The sequence below is a fragment of the Cydia fagiglandana genome, chromosome 4 (genome assembly GCF_963556715.1).
Source record: "Cydia fagiglandana chromosome 4, ilCydFagi1.1, whole genome shotgun sequence".
Lineage (NCBI taxonomy): Eukaryota > Metazoa > Arthropoda > Insecta > Lepidoptera > Tortricidae > Cydia > Cydia fagiglandana.
The window spans coordinates 13696234-13713752 of NC_085935.1; the positions used below are offsets into that span (position 1 = coordinate 13696234).

Here is a 17519-nt window from a genome sequence, read left to right on the forward strand (position 1 = left end):
CTGCTGCCCGATCCCATGAACTTTTTATTAAAATTAATTAACTTAAAACAACAAAATTTGACAGGTTGACGATAATAAATATTATACTTGGTCAAGCAGATCTTGTCAGTAGAAAAAAGCGGCAAATTTGTAAAATATAGGCGCGAAGAGATATCGTCCCATAAGCGCCCTCCAGACTATGCGCGTGAATCGCGGGCGAAGCCGCGAACGCGAGTGTGGAGTCTAGTTCGCTGATATACGAAATCGACTCCAGACTCGCGTTCGCGGCTTCGCGCCGCGATTCGCGCACGAGTGTGGAGCGGGCTATAGAAAATTTTAATTTCGCGCCTTTTTTTAATGACAAGATTTGCTTTACCATACATATATTTATCTTATAGTCCACGATAGAAAGCGAAATAGGTAAATTAAAAAAAAAATGGGCCAGAAGTCAACCCAATAGTAAATAAAAACAAAAAAATACTATAGACAAAGATATACTGGGTCAAGCAGATCTTGTCAGTAGAAAAAGGCGGCAAATTTGAAAAATGTAGGCGCGAAAGGATTTCATCCCATAGAAAATTTGAATTACGCGCCTTTTTCTACTGACAAGATTTGCTTGACCATCTATAGTATGATTCTCTCTATGTTTGAAATGAGACAGTCCTTTGACAAACTATAGTAATCCGTAAAGCCGCCTCCAGACTATGTGCGTGAATCGCGGCGCGACGTCGCGGAGCGAACATATCGCGAAGTTGATGTATGACTCCACACTCGCACACTTCACGGCGATTTCGCAGTTCGGTTTGCGGCAAGATGGCGGAAAAGCATCAGCTGATCGAGTTTAACTGTTAGTTATCTATGGCATCATACGTGATTTAGCTGTTTTTCCATTTTGTTTTATTGTAAAACCGTAAAATATAGCTGCTTAATGTAATATAATCATAATATAATTAATATTTATCTGGCCACAGAAGAGCCAAAATAGTGTGTAATGTGGAGTCTTGCAAGTTCGCGCTTCGCGTCTCCTTTGACGCGGGCCGAAATACCGACAAAAAACGGAGAACAAGGCGCGAAGACGTGAACAATCTGCGAAATCGACGCTACACTTGCGTTCGCGGCTTCGCCCGCGATTCACGCGCATAGTCTGGAGGAGGCTTAAGGCCAAGGCGCTCTCAACCAAAGAATATAATACTCACTAGGAGAAGAACGGTAACTTCATACAAAAAAATGTCCCCAACCGTTTATACGTTTATACTACTGGCGCCCTCGATGTGTACCAATGGAACTAAAGTTGACAACCGGTTTAGCCTGGCGGGTATTGGTATTAGAGTCTGGCTACTGAAATTTTACCTAAATTATTGGCGGGAAATTCAAAAAATCTTGGGCTGGTCACACTTTGTGTAGTAGGAATTATAGTTTTGATACTAGACAATATCTTTGATATTCTGTGCACAAATAAGGTACCTAAGGAAATAAGCTAAATAAACGTTTAAGTGCACTCAAAGTCAGCTCACATAATTTCTACCACTATTTAAAGTACAGTCAACGACAAACACACATGTTTACGTTCCAATATTTAGATTTTATAGATATTTTTCAGAACTTTTAATTTATCCGTTTCTTTATACACTTGTCCTATTTATGAGATTCAGGCATTAATAAATTCACGTACTTAATCAAAGTAATCGGCAAATGTTAGAACTAGTACTTAAAGTATCAAAATATTTATAGAGCACCAACCTCGTATTTTGTTTACATTTGGTTAGAAGTTGTAAACATTGCACTTTTTCATTATACAACGCTACACGTCGACTTCGCACATTGTCGTAATTATTTACGAGCTTAAATAATAGTTTGTGAACCTCACTCAGCATAGAAATTATTAATATTATTTAAAATAAACCCCATAAAAACCGCAAACAATTTGAATGAATGACATAAATCGACAACTGACTTTTAGCTTTTTTTCAAATCATAGACAATTGGTGATACAACAACGAAATATCTGTCAACAATTTTTGGCTAGCCAGACTCTATAGGTATATAGTAATTATGTTGATAAACATATTTGTTATCTTCATATCACGAAATATATGAAAGATGCAAATATTACCCCTTGTTTGTGGTATTATCTATTGATTTAAATAAAAGGCATATTTATGTTTATAACATTGTATTATGTTTTACATATAGAAATATACACTGAAAATTAAACCCTGACAACTTAATAAAAATAGACATTAATAAAGCGCATTCACAAAGTTTTCAGTATTATACAAATAGCATTAGGCATGCCTACCTATTACACTTTACACACAGATACACTACACTTTACACACGGCATTTTACACAGATTTCTAACTTGTATTCATTCATACATTTCTTCACGGTTAATTAATACGCTTTCCAGATGCGTTATGACTCGGTTCCTTCTGAACCCACTAAAGCTGTATAAATTTCACTCTGGCTGCTTCAACAGCCGTTGCCCCGCATTTAGCACATTTTCTATGTGCATTTCTGTAATCTATGTAGGTACAGACTTACAGTCTTAAGTGGTTGTACCGCTACGTTGTATTTATTATTTAAAGATTTTAATAAATAAAATTTTCGTTATGAACTTTAACCACAGCAGTTGGACAGAGTCATTGACAAATATTTTTTTTTATTATGGTGGGTAGACGTACCTACCCTCCATATATTTTATGAATATTGATAAAGACAGTTGGAAGCAAATATTCATTATAAAACTTAATCGCGTGTAATTAAGTTTTAAGCGTTTTAAGTCCCGTTTTATGATTAATTATGTATAAAATTCGTGATAATTTAAATCAGAGTTGGGAGCAATGTTGCTGTAGAAAAATGTTTTTATTTTTATTACTCGCAACTTTTTCTCGGAGGCCAACGCACACATAGAAGCTTCAGGCGCACACATGCGCAATTATTTGGGGACATAACTTTCTTAGGAAGTGAACAGGCCTTGCTCTCAACACTAACTTTAGGGGCTTTATCCATAAGTGAGAGCAAGAAAGAGATATCTCTTCGTCGCTCTCACTTATAGGTGCGGCGCAACAAGGTCGCGGTGCGATGGTGTGTTACGGCTTTTACATTGAACTTGGAGAGAATATAATTTATTTTATACTTGGAACACACGGGCACACGGCTGGCTAGGGACACTTCCCGGCATATCGATGTTTTTAGATTGACTTGTAAAATTACACTTGCACTGCGTATATGCTAGATATCAAAATCGCTGCAGATGAAACTGATTCTCAAGTTCATTTCGGACCGTACATGTCAAGATGTCATTCGTGACACTAATGACAGTGACATCTAAAATGACATTTTACATTACAGCTAACGTAGAGTCATACGTTTATACCGTTGTGTTATTTATTATATTACTAAATAATGATGTATAAAGTACAATACAATTAAGTCTCATCTAAATTAAAGCCCTTAGAACATCTACAACATTACATTATTATGTAATTTTAAATCAAAGTGTGTAGTACAAGAATAATACGCCCTACATTAATTCACTATGTCTGAAACAAACCATATGAAGGATGTCCTGGATAAGAACTTAGAAGACTTTGAGATTCAAGAAGTTCTCAACAATGGCACAGATCTCAGAGAATACGCGCTGCAAGTTGACAAAGGCATAAAGGAGGCAGAGAAAAACTCAGTGGCAGATTACTTAAAAGAAAGTGGAAATATCAGTTCCCTACACAACCAGATCGAGGAGTGTGATGGTATACTAGCGCGCATGGAGAGTATGCTGATGGTGTTCCAAGTAAGTACCGTAAATCCTTTAAACTAACACAAAATAAAGGTTTTCTCTTGACTATTTCCTTATCAACTACCAACCGGAAGTAAAGTTCAGCAAATTTTTTGTCTGTTTATTAGTTGCTAACTCTCTAGATGTCACACATCTAATTAACCAGATAGCCAAGTTTACACAAAACATAAAATATGATAGCCTTGGGTATAGCAGTCTATGAATTAAAAGAATTGCTTTTATACTCCTATAAATGGCAAAAATTTACACATTCACTGCCAAGAAACCGCTAGGTGGGTTAATTTTGTATTACTGATACTGATACTGATACTAGGGGCAACTCCAGCCAGCAGATCCTGCAGCAAGGACTAGGAAGAGGAGACTACAGGGGGTAGGCGAAGTTGAGGCAGATAGCCCTGTTAGCTCGCATGACTCTGTTGATTCAACCTAAGCGGCATCGAGTCAGTGGAGGTGTCAGCGTCACCTCACACCGGCTAAACCTCAAACGCGAAATCAAACAAAGTACGCGCGCAAACCAGCTTATTCCGCAACAACCCTTGCCACCCCTCCGTAGGCGCCCGCAGCCTGCCCGAGACACCGGAGCACCCAGTAGATAGGACAGGAGTGTAGGGTTTGCAGTCAGGATAGTAGGAGAGACGGGAGATTTTAGCCGACCCGAATACAAGGCATCGTAAAGTCAGCATGGGGTAGGGGTCATTCTAAGTTAAGAGGTATTAACGGTGTCCATGATACATATCCATACTTTTCTTAAACAATTTAAATTAATTATGGTAATTTCCCTTAAAAGATTGCATTTCCTCTATATACAGTCAATTTCAATTTATTAATTAATTCAGTTTTGTCACAATTGCACCTCAAACATGCAAAAGTCCCCTCCCCTGGCCTGTCCCTTTGCAGGTTTTTCAATAAATCAGTAATTTTATCCAGATGTATTTCCCATAAATCCGTTAAATGTGATATACTTCATAAACTAAAACAAATATTGACTGTAATGTTATTAATAAAATCCTTTAAACTTTTCTTTTTCATAAAAAATATTTATGTTAAATTTTGTCCCCCAGATTCTATGTCTCCTACCCTGGCCATTATGTAAATGTAAAAATATTGGGTTTATAGCTTTAATTATTGCCATTTTAATCCCAATAGAAATGCATTTCATTCAATACTAACGACCAACCCTGCGACAGTCATCTTTTGGTTCCGATTGTCAGTCATTTTGATCATTGACCTCTATACTTGACAGTGTTGTTTTATGAAAGTGATATCTCCCCTGGTCAGTTTTATTTCAAAATTATTGATATAAATGCTTAATTGTATTTGTATATTTACTATAGTTTATGCATAGATTATATAAATACTTTAATTTTATTATTTATAATAAATACTTGCACAATTATATCTGATTTGACATGAAAAAGTCACTCCCCTGGCGTCTTTCCCCTGGCGCATAATTTTCCAAAATGTATAGTGGAGGTATGTGTTACGTACGTGTGCTGGCTTGCTAGCTAGAACCGAACTGGGGGTACCCGCAGATCTTCTCATCTACCCACATGTCAATATATAACATGCCTTGCCCTCTGGATAGATGACACTTCACTACATTTTAGAATTTAATATTGAAAGTCAGTTTTGAACTACACTGTTTATGCACGTAACTATATTGTTCACTTATACCCTAACATGCTTTCATAGTCTTTTGTAATTATTTAGTAACTATTTAACTATTGGCTATCTGCACTATAATGTTCATCATCTCCACTATCAGACTCAATGTCTGTACTACCATATTCTTGAAGAGCTATCTTTTTCAAGGATGGTCTGTTGGACGGTGGGCTTTCACTCGACCGGGATCGCTTGTTACTGTTCAGTTCATTTCTAGGCACTGTATCATCCGAATCCCGTACTAAACACTCTTCAGGACCTTTCACACCAATCATCTCTGCCCACTGTCTCGGTGGAGGGATTCTTATTGTGCCAAAACCCTCATCTTCTCTTTCTTCTTCCCCTTGTTGAACTTCTTTACTATTACTTGATGGTCTTGCCTTGATTTCAACTTGTTTTTCTTCTTCTGTGCCACTTCTAGTAAAACCAAGCATCTGGTTGACATGTCTAATAAATAATTTATTTCCTTGTTTAATTTTATATCTTAACACTCCAATCCTTTTGACTATTGTTCCTTCCAACCATCTAGGCCCAGTTCTATAGTTCCTGAAACAGACTGTCTCTCCCACTCTAAATTCTCTCACACGTTTTGTTTCATTTTCCTCAATATCTTCTGTCTCCTTTTCTTGAATCGAAAGGGGGTGAAGCCTATCAAATGTAGTTCGGAAACGTCTATTATTCAGGAGTTCCGCGGGTGTCTTACCAGTGACAGAACTGGGTGTTGTCCGCAAACCATACAATATCTTTTGCAGTCTGGTTGACCATGGAAGATGTGGCATCTTCTTTAACTTCAATTTTATTGTCTGTACCGTTCTCTCCGCCTGTCCATTGGACGCAGGATGATATGGAGGTACCAGTATATGTCTAATACCATTCTGTTTAAAATATTGACTTATCTCTTCTGACGCAAACGCTTTTCCGTTATCGCTCACTATGGTGTCTGGCAGCCCTTGTTCAGCAAATATCTCATCTAACTTATTAATTACCGTAGTTGAACTTTGCTCATTAACTATTTTGACCTCCGGCCATTTTGAGTACGAGTCAATTAATATTAAGAAAACTTTGCCCATGAAAGGCCCTGCAAAATCAATATGCAGCCGGGACCAAGCCTTTGGTGGGGTAATCCATCTGTGGGTCACTTTGGCTGGCATATTCCTTACTTCTCTACAAGTCTGGCAATTATGTATCAAGCTCTCTATATCTCTGTCGAGACCAGGCCACCAGAAGTAACTCCTTGCTATTGCTTTGGTGATGACTATACCATCATGATTGCTATGGAGCTCTTTAAGAACGCTTTCACGTAGCTTCAGAGGCACAATCACTCTACCTCCCCACAATATACAATCATTGTATTCTGTTAATTCATCCCTTCTTACATAATAATCTCTATATTTCTCTTCTACTGTACTTGGCCAACCATTCCTAATCCAGAACATCACCTTTGCTAATATACCATCAGTCTTACTCAATTTAGCCACATCCTTAGCCGTCATCTGTAACTCAACTGGTGTCTCATTGAGCAACAAAACATTCACCTCTTGCAGCTCTTCTTCTGTTCCACTGCTTTCAGGACCGGGCCATCTACTTAGGGCATCAGCGTTCCCAATTTTTTTCCCTTCAACATATTGTAACTCATAATCGTACGAGTTTAACAATAAAGCCCATCTTAACATCCTGGGTGATATCACATTAGGTATTGGCTTCTTTGGGTCAAATATACCCAAGAGTGGTTTATGGTCCGTCTGAATGACTATCTTACGGCCAAAGATATATGAGTAAAATTTCTGTACAGCAAAAATAATAGCAGCAGCCTCTTTATCAATCTGCGAATAATTCCGTTCATGAGAGCTCATCGTCCTGGAAGCAAACATGATTGGTCTCAAAGAACCGTCCTCCATCCTGTGTTCCAGAACCGCACCAAGACCGTACTGCGAAGCATCACATGTAATAACCACTGGTTTCTTTAAATCATAATGTACTAATGTGTTCCCGGTAGTCAACATTCTTTTTAAAAGACTAAAAGCTTGTTGGCAATTTGGTGACCATACCCATTTGGCTCCTTTCAGCAATAACTTGTACAGTGGTTCTGCTACAGTTGCTTTCTGTGCTATAAATCTGTCATAAAAATTCAATAATCCAAGAAAAGCTTGCATTTCCTTTACATTTTTTGGCGCTGGCGTCTCCATTATAGCCTTGATCTTGTCTCCACAAGGATGCAGCCCATTGGCATCAATCACATGTCCTAGAAACTCCACGCTTGCCTTCCCAAACTTGCATTTCTCCTTGTTGACTCTCAGCCCGGCTTCCTTAAGGATCTGTAATATCCGTTGAAGTCTGTCACTGTGTTCTTGTATTGTGCGTCCGGTGACCACAATATCATCCAGCAGTACCGCTGCTCCTGATACACCTGCCAATAAGTTGCTCATCATGCGCTGAAAAATTCCAGGACAGGCTTTAACCCCAAATGCTAATCTTTTACACCTAAATAATCCCTTAGGAGTATTTAAAGTCAGTAATTTTGAAGTTGGTTCATCAACTACAACCTGGGTGTAAGCTTGCTCTAAATCTATCTTACTGAAAATAACTCCTCCTTGCAAAACCGCAAAAGCTTCATTTAAAGTTGGCAGAGGGTAAGTATCAGTCTCAGTAGCCATATTCACTGTGGCCCTGTAATCCCCACAAAGCCTGACTTTCCCATTCTTCTTAATGATAGGTACTATAGGGCTGGCAAACTCAGAATGACTGACAGGTTCCAAAACATCTTCTGCAACTAATCTATCAATCTCTTGTAACACTCTCTCTTTAATTGCAAACGCCACAGGCCTACACTTCAAAAATTTTGGTTTCGCTTCGGGTTTCAAAGGTATGGTTACTACTGGGCCGGTGTACTTTCCTAAACCCGACTGAAAAACTTCTTTATATTTTTCCAGTAAAGTATCTATACCTTCATCCTCCAATTTCACGTTATATACTCCCTGGATATCTATCTTTAACTCTGGAAACCAATCACGGCCCATCAGATCTGGCCCGTTTCCTCTCGCGATCAGCAAGTTTAATTTTTTATGTATATTCTTAAACCTTACATCAACTGCCGCTTCTCCTAACAACTCCACCTGGTTCTTAGTCCAGGTTGTTAACCTAACTCTTGACTCATCCAACCTTGGCAAGTTCCCATTCCAAATTTTCCTCGCTGTACTTTCTCTCAACATAGTAAATGCAGCTCCAGAATCGACTTCCAAATTTACTAGTCGACCATTTAATTGCACACTTGCATAAAAAGGATCCACTTTGTTCGACACTAAATTACACAAAACATCCTCATACAATCCATTAAAACGACTTGATTCTTTTGACTTACTTTTGTCTCGTGTATCCGAACATACCTCTGCAATATGGCCCTGTTTTTTGCATACATAGCACCGACTATATCTGAACCTACAGAAATTTCCGTGCCTTTTGCCACACCGCCAACAATCCTTGCTCGGTTCCAACGGTTTCGCTTTAATTTTATTAACCTCCATTGGCTCGTCACCGCTTGTACCAGTAGGCGCCACGCTAGAGGTCGCTACCGTCGCTGGCACCGCTGGCGTCGTCATGACTATCACTCCGGCATCCGCCGTTTCAGCCGTTAACGCCAATTTTACCGCTTGATCAAAAGTTAATGTTGTCTGCTGCAACAGTTGTTTTTGCATCTCTTTATCACGAATGCCACATACTAACCGGTCGCGCAACGTGCGATCCAAATCTGTAAAATTGCACTCTATAGCCAATTTACGCAAACTAGCCACGTACTCTTTTATATTTTCACTGCTCGATTGACACCTCATATGAAACTTATACGATTGCACTATTTCATTTTGTTTTGGATTAAAATGATCGTCTAACGCGGACCTTACAGTTGTATAGGTTATGTCCGCGATCTTTTTCGGTGAAATTAACGACTCAACTAGATCATATAAATCACGACCACAAACCGCAAAGAAATTCGCTTTTTTTAACTCGTCCGTTTGAATACTATTCGCGAGCAAACAATATTCGAACCTATTCACGTAATTTTTCCAATTGTCTTTGTCCATATGAAATTCACTAAATTTTACCGACATTTTATTCATCACAGTTAAAACACACTTTTAAACATTCAAACACTATGTTTAAAGCACTTTTAGCGTATTCCCGAATTAAATCCCGTCGCCAGAATGTTACGTACGTGTGCTGGCTTGCTAGCTAGAACCGAACTGGGGGTACCCGCAGATCTTCTCATCTACCCACATGTCAATATATAACAGTATGAATTCTTGTTGAAATGAATCATTACACTTTAATTTGCTCGAATTTCTAAGACGGCTGATCAAAATTTCGATTTTGTTTGTTTTTAAAGAGATCAGGGGAGAGACCCTTCTCTCTTTATTACATAGAAAAAGTATGGTATCTCCCCTGGTGTCTTCTAAAATGGTAAAAAATAAAAAAAATGACTGATTAGCTTACAAATATATATAAAAGAGTTGTTTCAATAAAAATATTGTATAATTAGATCAAAATACTAACATTTATGTTGTGCCACTTCTTCATACAAGCGATTACCTCTTAACTTAGAATGACCCGTAGATAGATACTATACTTGGTGTGTAATAAATACTAGGTTTGAGGATGTGTGACTGCATTATGTGACCCTCCCTTTTTCCCCTCCTTTGTAGAAGCCTGGATAGCCCCGTCGTTATTACGTTATCTCGGGTAGTAAATCAAATCATTAGCCGCTCTCGCCTTAGTGTTTCTTCCTGCGGAGTACTGGGGATTCCGTATTAGTACTGCTGTGGACTCGATTTTCTTCTGGTTCTGATTAATTGATTTGCTGGCCCTTTTTCTCTAGACTGTGACACTAACAGTCCCAAGGTGCGTTGTCCATGTAGGTCGAATACCGCCGTAACATTTTTGTCTATGTATATTCCCCGTTTTCTTGCGAGAATGAAGAACGTAGTAGTCACTAGTTTCTTGATTGACGACCAAGTATCCAGACGTAGCGTACGGTAAGCTTCAGTAAGGTGGACGAAGAATTTTGTTGAAGAATCTGTTGGTATAATGGTTTGATGTTTGTTATCAGTGGAGACGATTTTACTTGGCACCCAGTGCTTTAGCCTTCATTTGTAACTCAATCTATGTATATCTGGTCGGTTGTTGATTCGGCTTTCTGATCGGCTGTCTATCCAGCTGTTCTCTTCTCCGCGGGCCGCACCTCCCGACCAACCCTCGTAAAATCGTGAGCAGCCTGAGCAAACCTGTGCAATCCTTGTCCATTTAGTCTTTTAAAATTCTCCAAAGTAGCAGAGTCGTGGTTTACGGGTCATTGGGTCCGCTAGTTAGGTAATAATTATTTTATTTGTCTAACGTAAGTACTTGCGTGTTTAAGACCGCCTAAAAGTTTCAGCCAAGTCGATAAAGGTCCTGTTAGGTAAAGACAATAGCGCAGCCGGGCGGGGCGGACAAAGAAAAGAACCCTTGCATCCATATAGCCGTGCGTAATGGACAATGGTTTATGGTTTCCGTATTTTTGACAGTGTTTGCCAGATGCGTGTAACCATTAAAACAATTACGTCAGGACTTTTTTCAAACTAACTTGTTATTTTGTTCGTTTTCTTTTTAGAAAGAAATTTGTTATTGCTCAATGAAACAAATGAACAATACTTTTGTGTTATCGGAATTGTTGAGATTACCCCAACAGAACGGCATCTTGCTTTTATGTGACCGGTTTCTTTCCCATGGTATTTATTTCTAGGAGTACTTAAGTAATAGACTAATAGTTATGCCTAATGTTACGAGTGAGTAAAAAACTATGACCAATCCTCCTCGCTAATGACCATGCGGACACCAAGCAATACGTGGACCTTATAATTACCTCCATACTTCATACTCCTTAATAATGTCCTTATTTCGTGTATTCTAGAAAACTAGTGAAACAGTAAATGTAACTTAGTGAAGTAGGTATATTAATTACTAACTATGTATTAGGTATGTGTGGTACCTAACTAAGTGAGGTAAATGAAGGTCTCACTACTGTATCTATTTTTCAGCTACTTGTTGGCTTTTTGGCCTTAAGTATTGAAAATAATCTATCGTCTTCCTTATTATTAAGTAAAATATGTATATGAATTATTGACTACTTACTCGCAATTTTCCTTATTCTAAATATTCTAGTGTTTTCATAAGTGTTATTTTCAGACAGGTTCAGTTTATTATAGGTATGAAATAGGTAGTAACGTGTATAGTAAAGGAAAGGGTGAATCTAGACTCAGCTATTTATATTCCTTTTTGGTCTTATTCTCAGTATTATCCTGGAGGTTTTCAAGGATAGACAGGACTTGTAGTCGGTGGATAACTATATCCTACTATAATTGTACAATCTGGTGGGGACCAGTATGTTGTATTTAGCTACTTTATCGCTATTTGGCTTATTCTAGGGTTTTCCTATGTTGGGGTCGTGTTGTATTTAGCTAGGTACTTAGTCGTTACTTTTCCTAATTTAAGGTTCTACTGCTTACCTGCGTGTGATTGCGGGCTAGATATCTACGTTCAATATATGACTCCGTAACTTATTGGGTTATTAACTTATGAGTTACATTGAGGTCACACTGCTGCTTAGTCGCTGATTTGTTTTATTCTAAAAATTCTAGTCTTCCTACGTAGGTATAATTGCAAGATACGTTTAGTGGGGTGAGTTAGGAACTTGATTAGTGCTTGAATAATAGTAATTAAAAGTAATTAGGTTCGTTAACGTTGTGCTGTATACCTATTCAGATACTTAGGTTGCCTACATATGTCGCTTAGGTACTTAGGCTTAGGGTTTGAGCACGTCTAGCCTTTATGCACTTAGTGCTTAAGAATAACAGAGCAGGAACGGTCTCACCAAATTTGACTGTGATGTAGTACGGATGGAGGTCGCTTGAATCACTGTTGCAGCCGCGATCATGCGCTCGTCGCGGTTGGCGTGGACACGGCTCGCACTCACTTAGTTTGACGCACCGGTACGCGGAAATATTATATGACCGGGTTGCACGGATATATGTAATATAAACTTATAAACACTGTCCTGTCACGAAAGGTTGTAATTTGGAATTAAGTAAGTAAGAACGTGTCGCGAGAGCTTTGATTAGCGCGCGTCGGTACTTAGATGTTTGTGCCGCCACTAGCATCTGGCGATGGGTGACTATTGTTCGATGGGATTTAAACGCGTTTATGAGACTCCTTTGTTTGCCCCGGGCACGTCCGCTCACCACCGCGTCCCAAACGAAACTCCCCGCTAGGTGGGTTAATTTTGTATTGAAAATTTATTCATTTATTTATTTATTTATTGATAATGGGATACAAACAGTGAAAAATAACACAATTAAATATTACATAAGCCAAAACAGTTTCCACTAATTAATTAGCTCATTATGGTTAAAAAAATGGGGTGCTTGGCACTCAATGTTAATTATGTACTTAACATAAATTTAAAAGTGTTTTATTTTGGTTACAGAATGACTTGGGAAGTATTAGTAATGAAATCATCAGTTTACAAAAGCGCTCGGTCAGCATGTCTGTCCAACTGTCTAACAGACAGGTCTTAAAAGGGCCATTATCATCATTCATTGAGGATATGGCCGTATCTGAAACACTTATCTTGTAAGTATAAATCTGAGACATATACAGTTTAAATTGTATGTTGCACATCTTTGCCGAATGTACACAAACAGTGTACCCAACAGTTGGGTTCTTGGCCCTGAATGTGTTAAGTCCCAGAACATCAAGCAGCTTTTGAATCAACTTTACACAAATGTTATACTATAAGCATTGTTATGATTTATGATCTTGTTACCCTTTTCAGTGGCATAAACAATGTACCAGTTTTGGATAAGGAATTCATGATCCAGTTAGCAATTTTAAGCCAAAAACTCAATTTTGTCAAAGAAGAGGATTTTAAGGAAACCAAAGCTTGTCACGATGTAAAAGATGTACTGGAAAAACTTAAAATAAAGGCTGTGGCCAAAATAAGAACATACATATTAGAGCAGATTTATAAATTTCGAAAACCAATGGCTAATTATCAGATACCTCAGAATGCTATGTTAAAGTATAAGTTTTTCTTTGAGTTTATATTAGCCAATGAAAGGAATGTTGCTCAAGAAATATGCAATGAGTACATAGACACCTTGAGTAAAGTATACTACTCATATTTTAAATCATATGCATCTAGACTGGATAAGCTTAAGTATGAGGAAGCACCGACTAAAGATGACCTAATGGGAATAGAAGACGGTGTGAAAGGAAGCTTCTTTCAGAAATCAAACTTGAAAAACAAAAGCACTATATTTACCATTGGCAACCGTGGGGATGTACTAGCTCAGCAATTAGAAGCTCCAATCATAGTCCCTCATGTGCAACAGAAGACAAAGGTATAAAAATACAACCTCAACTTACATCGGCCAAAACTACTTCTAGTTTTAGAATGGCTGAGAAAATTGTTTCAATAGGGAATATTAAGCAAAGCTCTGCGTAGATGGCACTAGTTGTACACATACAGTAAACAAACATCAATGACACATCATGCGTCACTACGTCAATCACATGGCCTGCCGTGAAACATGACAAACAAGGGTTTGATTTCTGCCTCTCTATCACTCTCGCATATTCGAGCGATAAAGAGGCAGATAGCTAAATTTCGATTTTCGCGTTTACCGGTAGGCTCTTGTTAACAAACCGCCTTGATGCATCAATGTCATATTGTATTGTCTGTGAAAACTTGTTAAAAAACAGTTTAAGGCACAGTATGTATAAGTTAGTCTATGAATTTACTAGAGTCGGCAATGCTGCACTCTGACAGCAGAACATTGCAGTAATATCCCCTATCCCAATGATTTTCTATTTAATTGATGAGATGAATAAAACGAAACTTTAGGTAGTATTTTAACTTAAAATACGTCACTTTGTGTTGAGATTGTATATGCTACTCTATGTTGCTGTCGAATTAAAATCAAGAAACTATTCCATACCCGAGATATTTGGTAGGTATCTGCTGTCCTTTATTTGAACTAAACTGTTTTAGTATTCATATGAAGCATTATTCCGAAGTCTCCAATATGCCTTGGTGGACAACAGCTGCAGAGAGTACCTGTTCACCACAGAGTTCTTCCATGTGAAGGGGAGCCACGCCCAGGAGCTCTTTGACAGGATACTAGGAAAAACCTTGTCTTTACTTGTGGTAAGAATTAATATAATAATTGGATACTAGCTAATATCAATAAACTCAACACTATTTTATTTTACTACTTGTAAGGTAAACGTACTAGTGCTCGACATGCTAATGCCCAATAGATGACACCTTGCTGTCACCTCTATTGACAATGACTTAAGTTTCAAGATGACATGTACTTGGACCGCGTCAAGCACCAATATTTTTACCTTACACAGCTGCAAAAAAGCACAGGTACCCAATACATGAATGGAATTCCTTTATAAAGTGGGTATGCACTTTTGCAGCTCGCTGTACATAATTAATTTCACAATTTCCTACTGTGTTGCCAACAATTTTAAAAATTAATAACTTATGCGCCGGTATCTTCTCGGCTGTGGTGTTGATGTTGGTTAGAAAATGCACTGCATTGTCATATGCCATATGCCTAAATGAAAGGATAGACTTTCACTTTTACCAGGCGTGGCTCACTCCGCGATTTCGTCGACAGGTAGCTAAAAGTACATCCGTTCCACACCAATTTTGGTGGATAGCCATAAGCCGCGCGTGGCGCTGTCGCCACCTAGCGGACATATCGGTCCTGATCGTAACAGACGCGCCTTGTCAGAGAGCGAGTACCTAGTACTATTATTTATTCTGTTCTTTTACTTATTAGCTACTATTTATTTATTACCACTATTTGTTTATTATTTAATTGCATGTTCTATATATGTTTTACAGAAAAACGTTGAGAACTACGTCCTAGAATGTTATGACTGCCTGGCACTGTTTCTGTGCATCCAGCTCATCAATAGATACCGGTGGATGTGCCACAAGAGAGCTGTGGCGGCTCTGGACAGGTAATAGCAAACTTCTGCTTGAGTTACATCAAGCTAAGATGGCAACGATTATGATGCCTGTGTAAGCATTATTTAAACGTCATAATTTCATAGAACTTTGTCGTGTTAAAGTAACACTTGCGCAGTCTAGTCTAGGCTATCAAAATCGCTACCAACTTACATATTTGTGCGATAACCTGATAAGTGATAACTGATTAAGGTAATTCTGAAAACATACTGTAATGCATAAGACCGATTTTCGGAAAAAAATGGCAAACAGAAATATTCTTAATTACTTGAATACCTACACCTTAGTTCGCACTGGTCTGAGGATTATTTATTTCCCATACATTTCCGTAATGATAATGATTTTGGCACTGTGTCCGTGTCAATAATTAAAACGTTGACTTTACATTGCCTTCTTTCAGTTACTGGGATTCTCTGCACAGCATACTGTGGCCAAGATTGGACTTTGTTTTGAAACTAAACATCCAGAGCGTTCGAGAGTGTGATCCAGCAAAGCTGTCTAACAAGGAGCTGGGACCTCATTATGTAAGACTTTATTTATTTTCAATTTAAAAATTAATAATATTCCTCATTTGAAGGGTACATTAAATAAGAAAAAAAAAACAACGGGGTGCACTCCGGGAGTGCCGGCAGAAGTGAAAACTCAACGACATTGTAACTCAAAATATTAATAACACCGCCATCTAGTGCAAAATATCTGCACTTTGTATGACTTACTACAGTTATATTAATACCAGTTTGAGTGAAATTCACTAGATGGCATTTAGATTAAAAAACAATGACATTGTCCGTCACGCATGACGTCAGGCAAGCACCTTACGCGTTACGCTGTCTCGAATTTACCATTTTTTCCCCATCTCAAAAAGTGCATAGCACCGCTAAAGAAGTTTTCACTTCAAAAACTCATTGGTATGAACTAGTTGAGGTTCGAACCCACAACGTTCGGTTTTGAAACCGCTCACCTTACCCCTAGGTCAATAGTGCTAGAGTACAATCGTCGTTTACCTTGTTATAGCCAACGAAAAACCACCAACCAAACGTTATCGGTTTCAGATCACTCGTAGATACGCGGAGTTCTCGGCGGCAATGCTGAGTTTAAGCGAACAGTTCCCCTCGGAGGATCTCAGTAACCTGCTCTTGAATCTACAAGACGAAGTCAACTGCTTCTTGCTTAAAATGGCAGCTGAATTCTCTCAACGTATCCAGCAATTAATTTTCTTGATAAACAACTATGACATGATATTGAGTATCTTAATGGAAAGAACACGAGATAACACCAAAGAAGCGGAGAACTTCAGAGATCAATTGCAGGCCAGAAGCGCCGAGTATGTGGAAGAGATACTGAGCCCACATTTTGGAGGAATGATGCAGTTCGTGAAAGAAGGAGAGGTTCTCCTCGAAAACGATAAGAAGTCCGAACTACTGGCTATGGAGAAAAAGAGTATATCACTAGTAGCTTCGTTTAGCGCCAGCTGGAAGCAAAGTCTCGAAGAAATCCACAGAGAGGTGCTTGTGTCCTTCCCTAACCTAGTGACAGGATCCGGTTTACTGCAAATGGCTTTGACAAATTTTGTACAGTACTATAATAAATTTGTTAAACTACTGACACCTAATGCCAGAACGCAACTGGTCAATATTCACGTGATTATGGTAGAAATCAAAAAGTATAAAACTAATTTTTAATCGTACTTTTAGCGCATAACTATCGCATCTTGTTCTTAAGGATATTGTTATTACTGGTATAATATAATTTTATAAAGCTTTTATTCCGATCATTTAAATTCAAGAAAAAACAATAGGTACTCGTATTTCCTTGTGATGATAGAATCATTAGTCATGTGTTTTAAGTAATAGATACAATATTTTCACAACCTACACTGTTTTTTATTAATAGTTAATTAACCCTTTAACCATTTGACATTCCTTTCTAGTCATTCGATTTCGAACCGTAATTCTTATAGTAGAGATGCGTTTTTGTTTAAGTATGATGGCAAGTATCCTGCCGCTACGG

General features: G+C 38.2%; 1 protein-coding gene across 1 annotated transcript; it reads left to right on the forward strand.

The window, feature by feature from the left end:
* The first annotated feature begins 3326 nt into the window (after window positions 1–3326).
* LOC134663793 (vacuolar protein sorting-associated protein 52 homolog) lies at window positions 3327–17381 on the forward strand. The gene is made up of 7 exons (XM_063520294.1): window positions 3327–3772; window positions 12951–13096; window positions 13299–13866; window positions 14517–14672; window positions 15384–15502; window positions 15910–16033; window positions 16562–17381. The coding sequence occupies exons 1-7, from the start codon at window positions 3521–3523 to the stop codon at window positions 17189–17191; spliced, it is 1995 nt and encodes a 664-aa protein (XP_063376364.1). The 5' UTR covers window positions 3327–3520; the 3' UTR covers window positions 17192–17381.
* The last annotated feature ends 138 nt before the right edge of the window (window positions 17382–17519 follow it).

Bases quoted from the DNA above. Each gene is read 5' to 3' on its own strand.
- LOC134663793 (XM_063520294.1), top strand. From the start codon at position 3,521: ATGTCTGAAACAAACCATATGAAGGATGTCCTGGATAAGAACTTAGAA. The intron at 13,867-14,516 runs GTATAAAAATAC...AAACTGTTTTAG, and splicing joins ATGTGCAACAGAAGACAAAG to TATTCATATGAAGCATTATT. The intron at 14,673-15,383 runs GTAAGAATTAAT...TATGTTTTACAG, and splicing joins AAACCTTGTCTTTACTTGTG to AAAAACGTTGAGAACTACGT.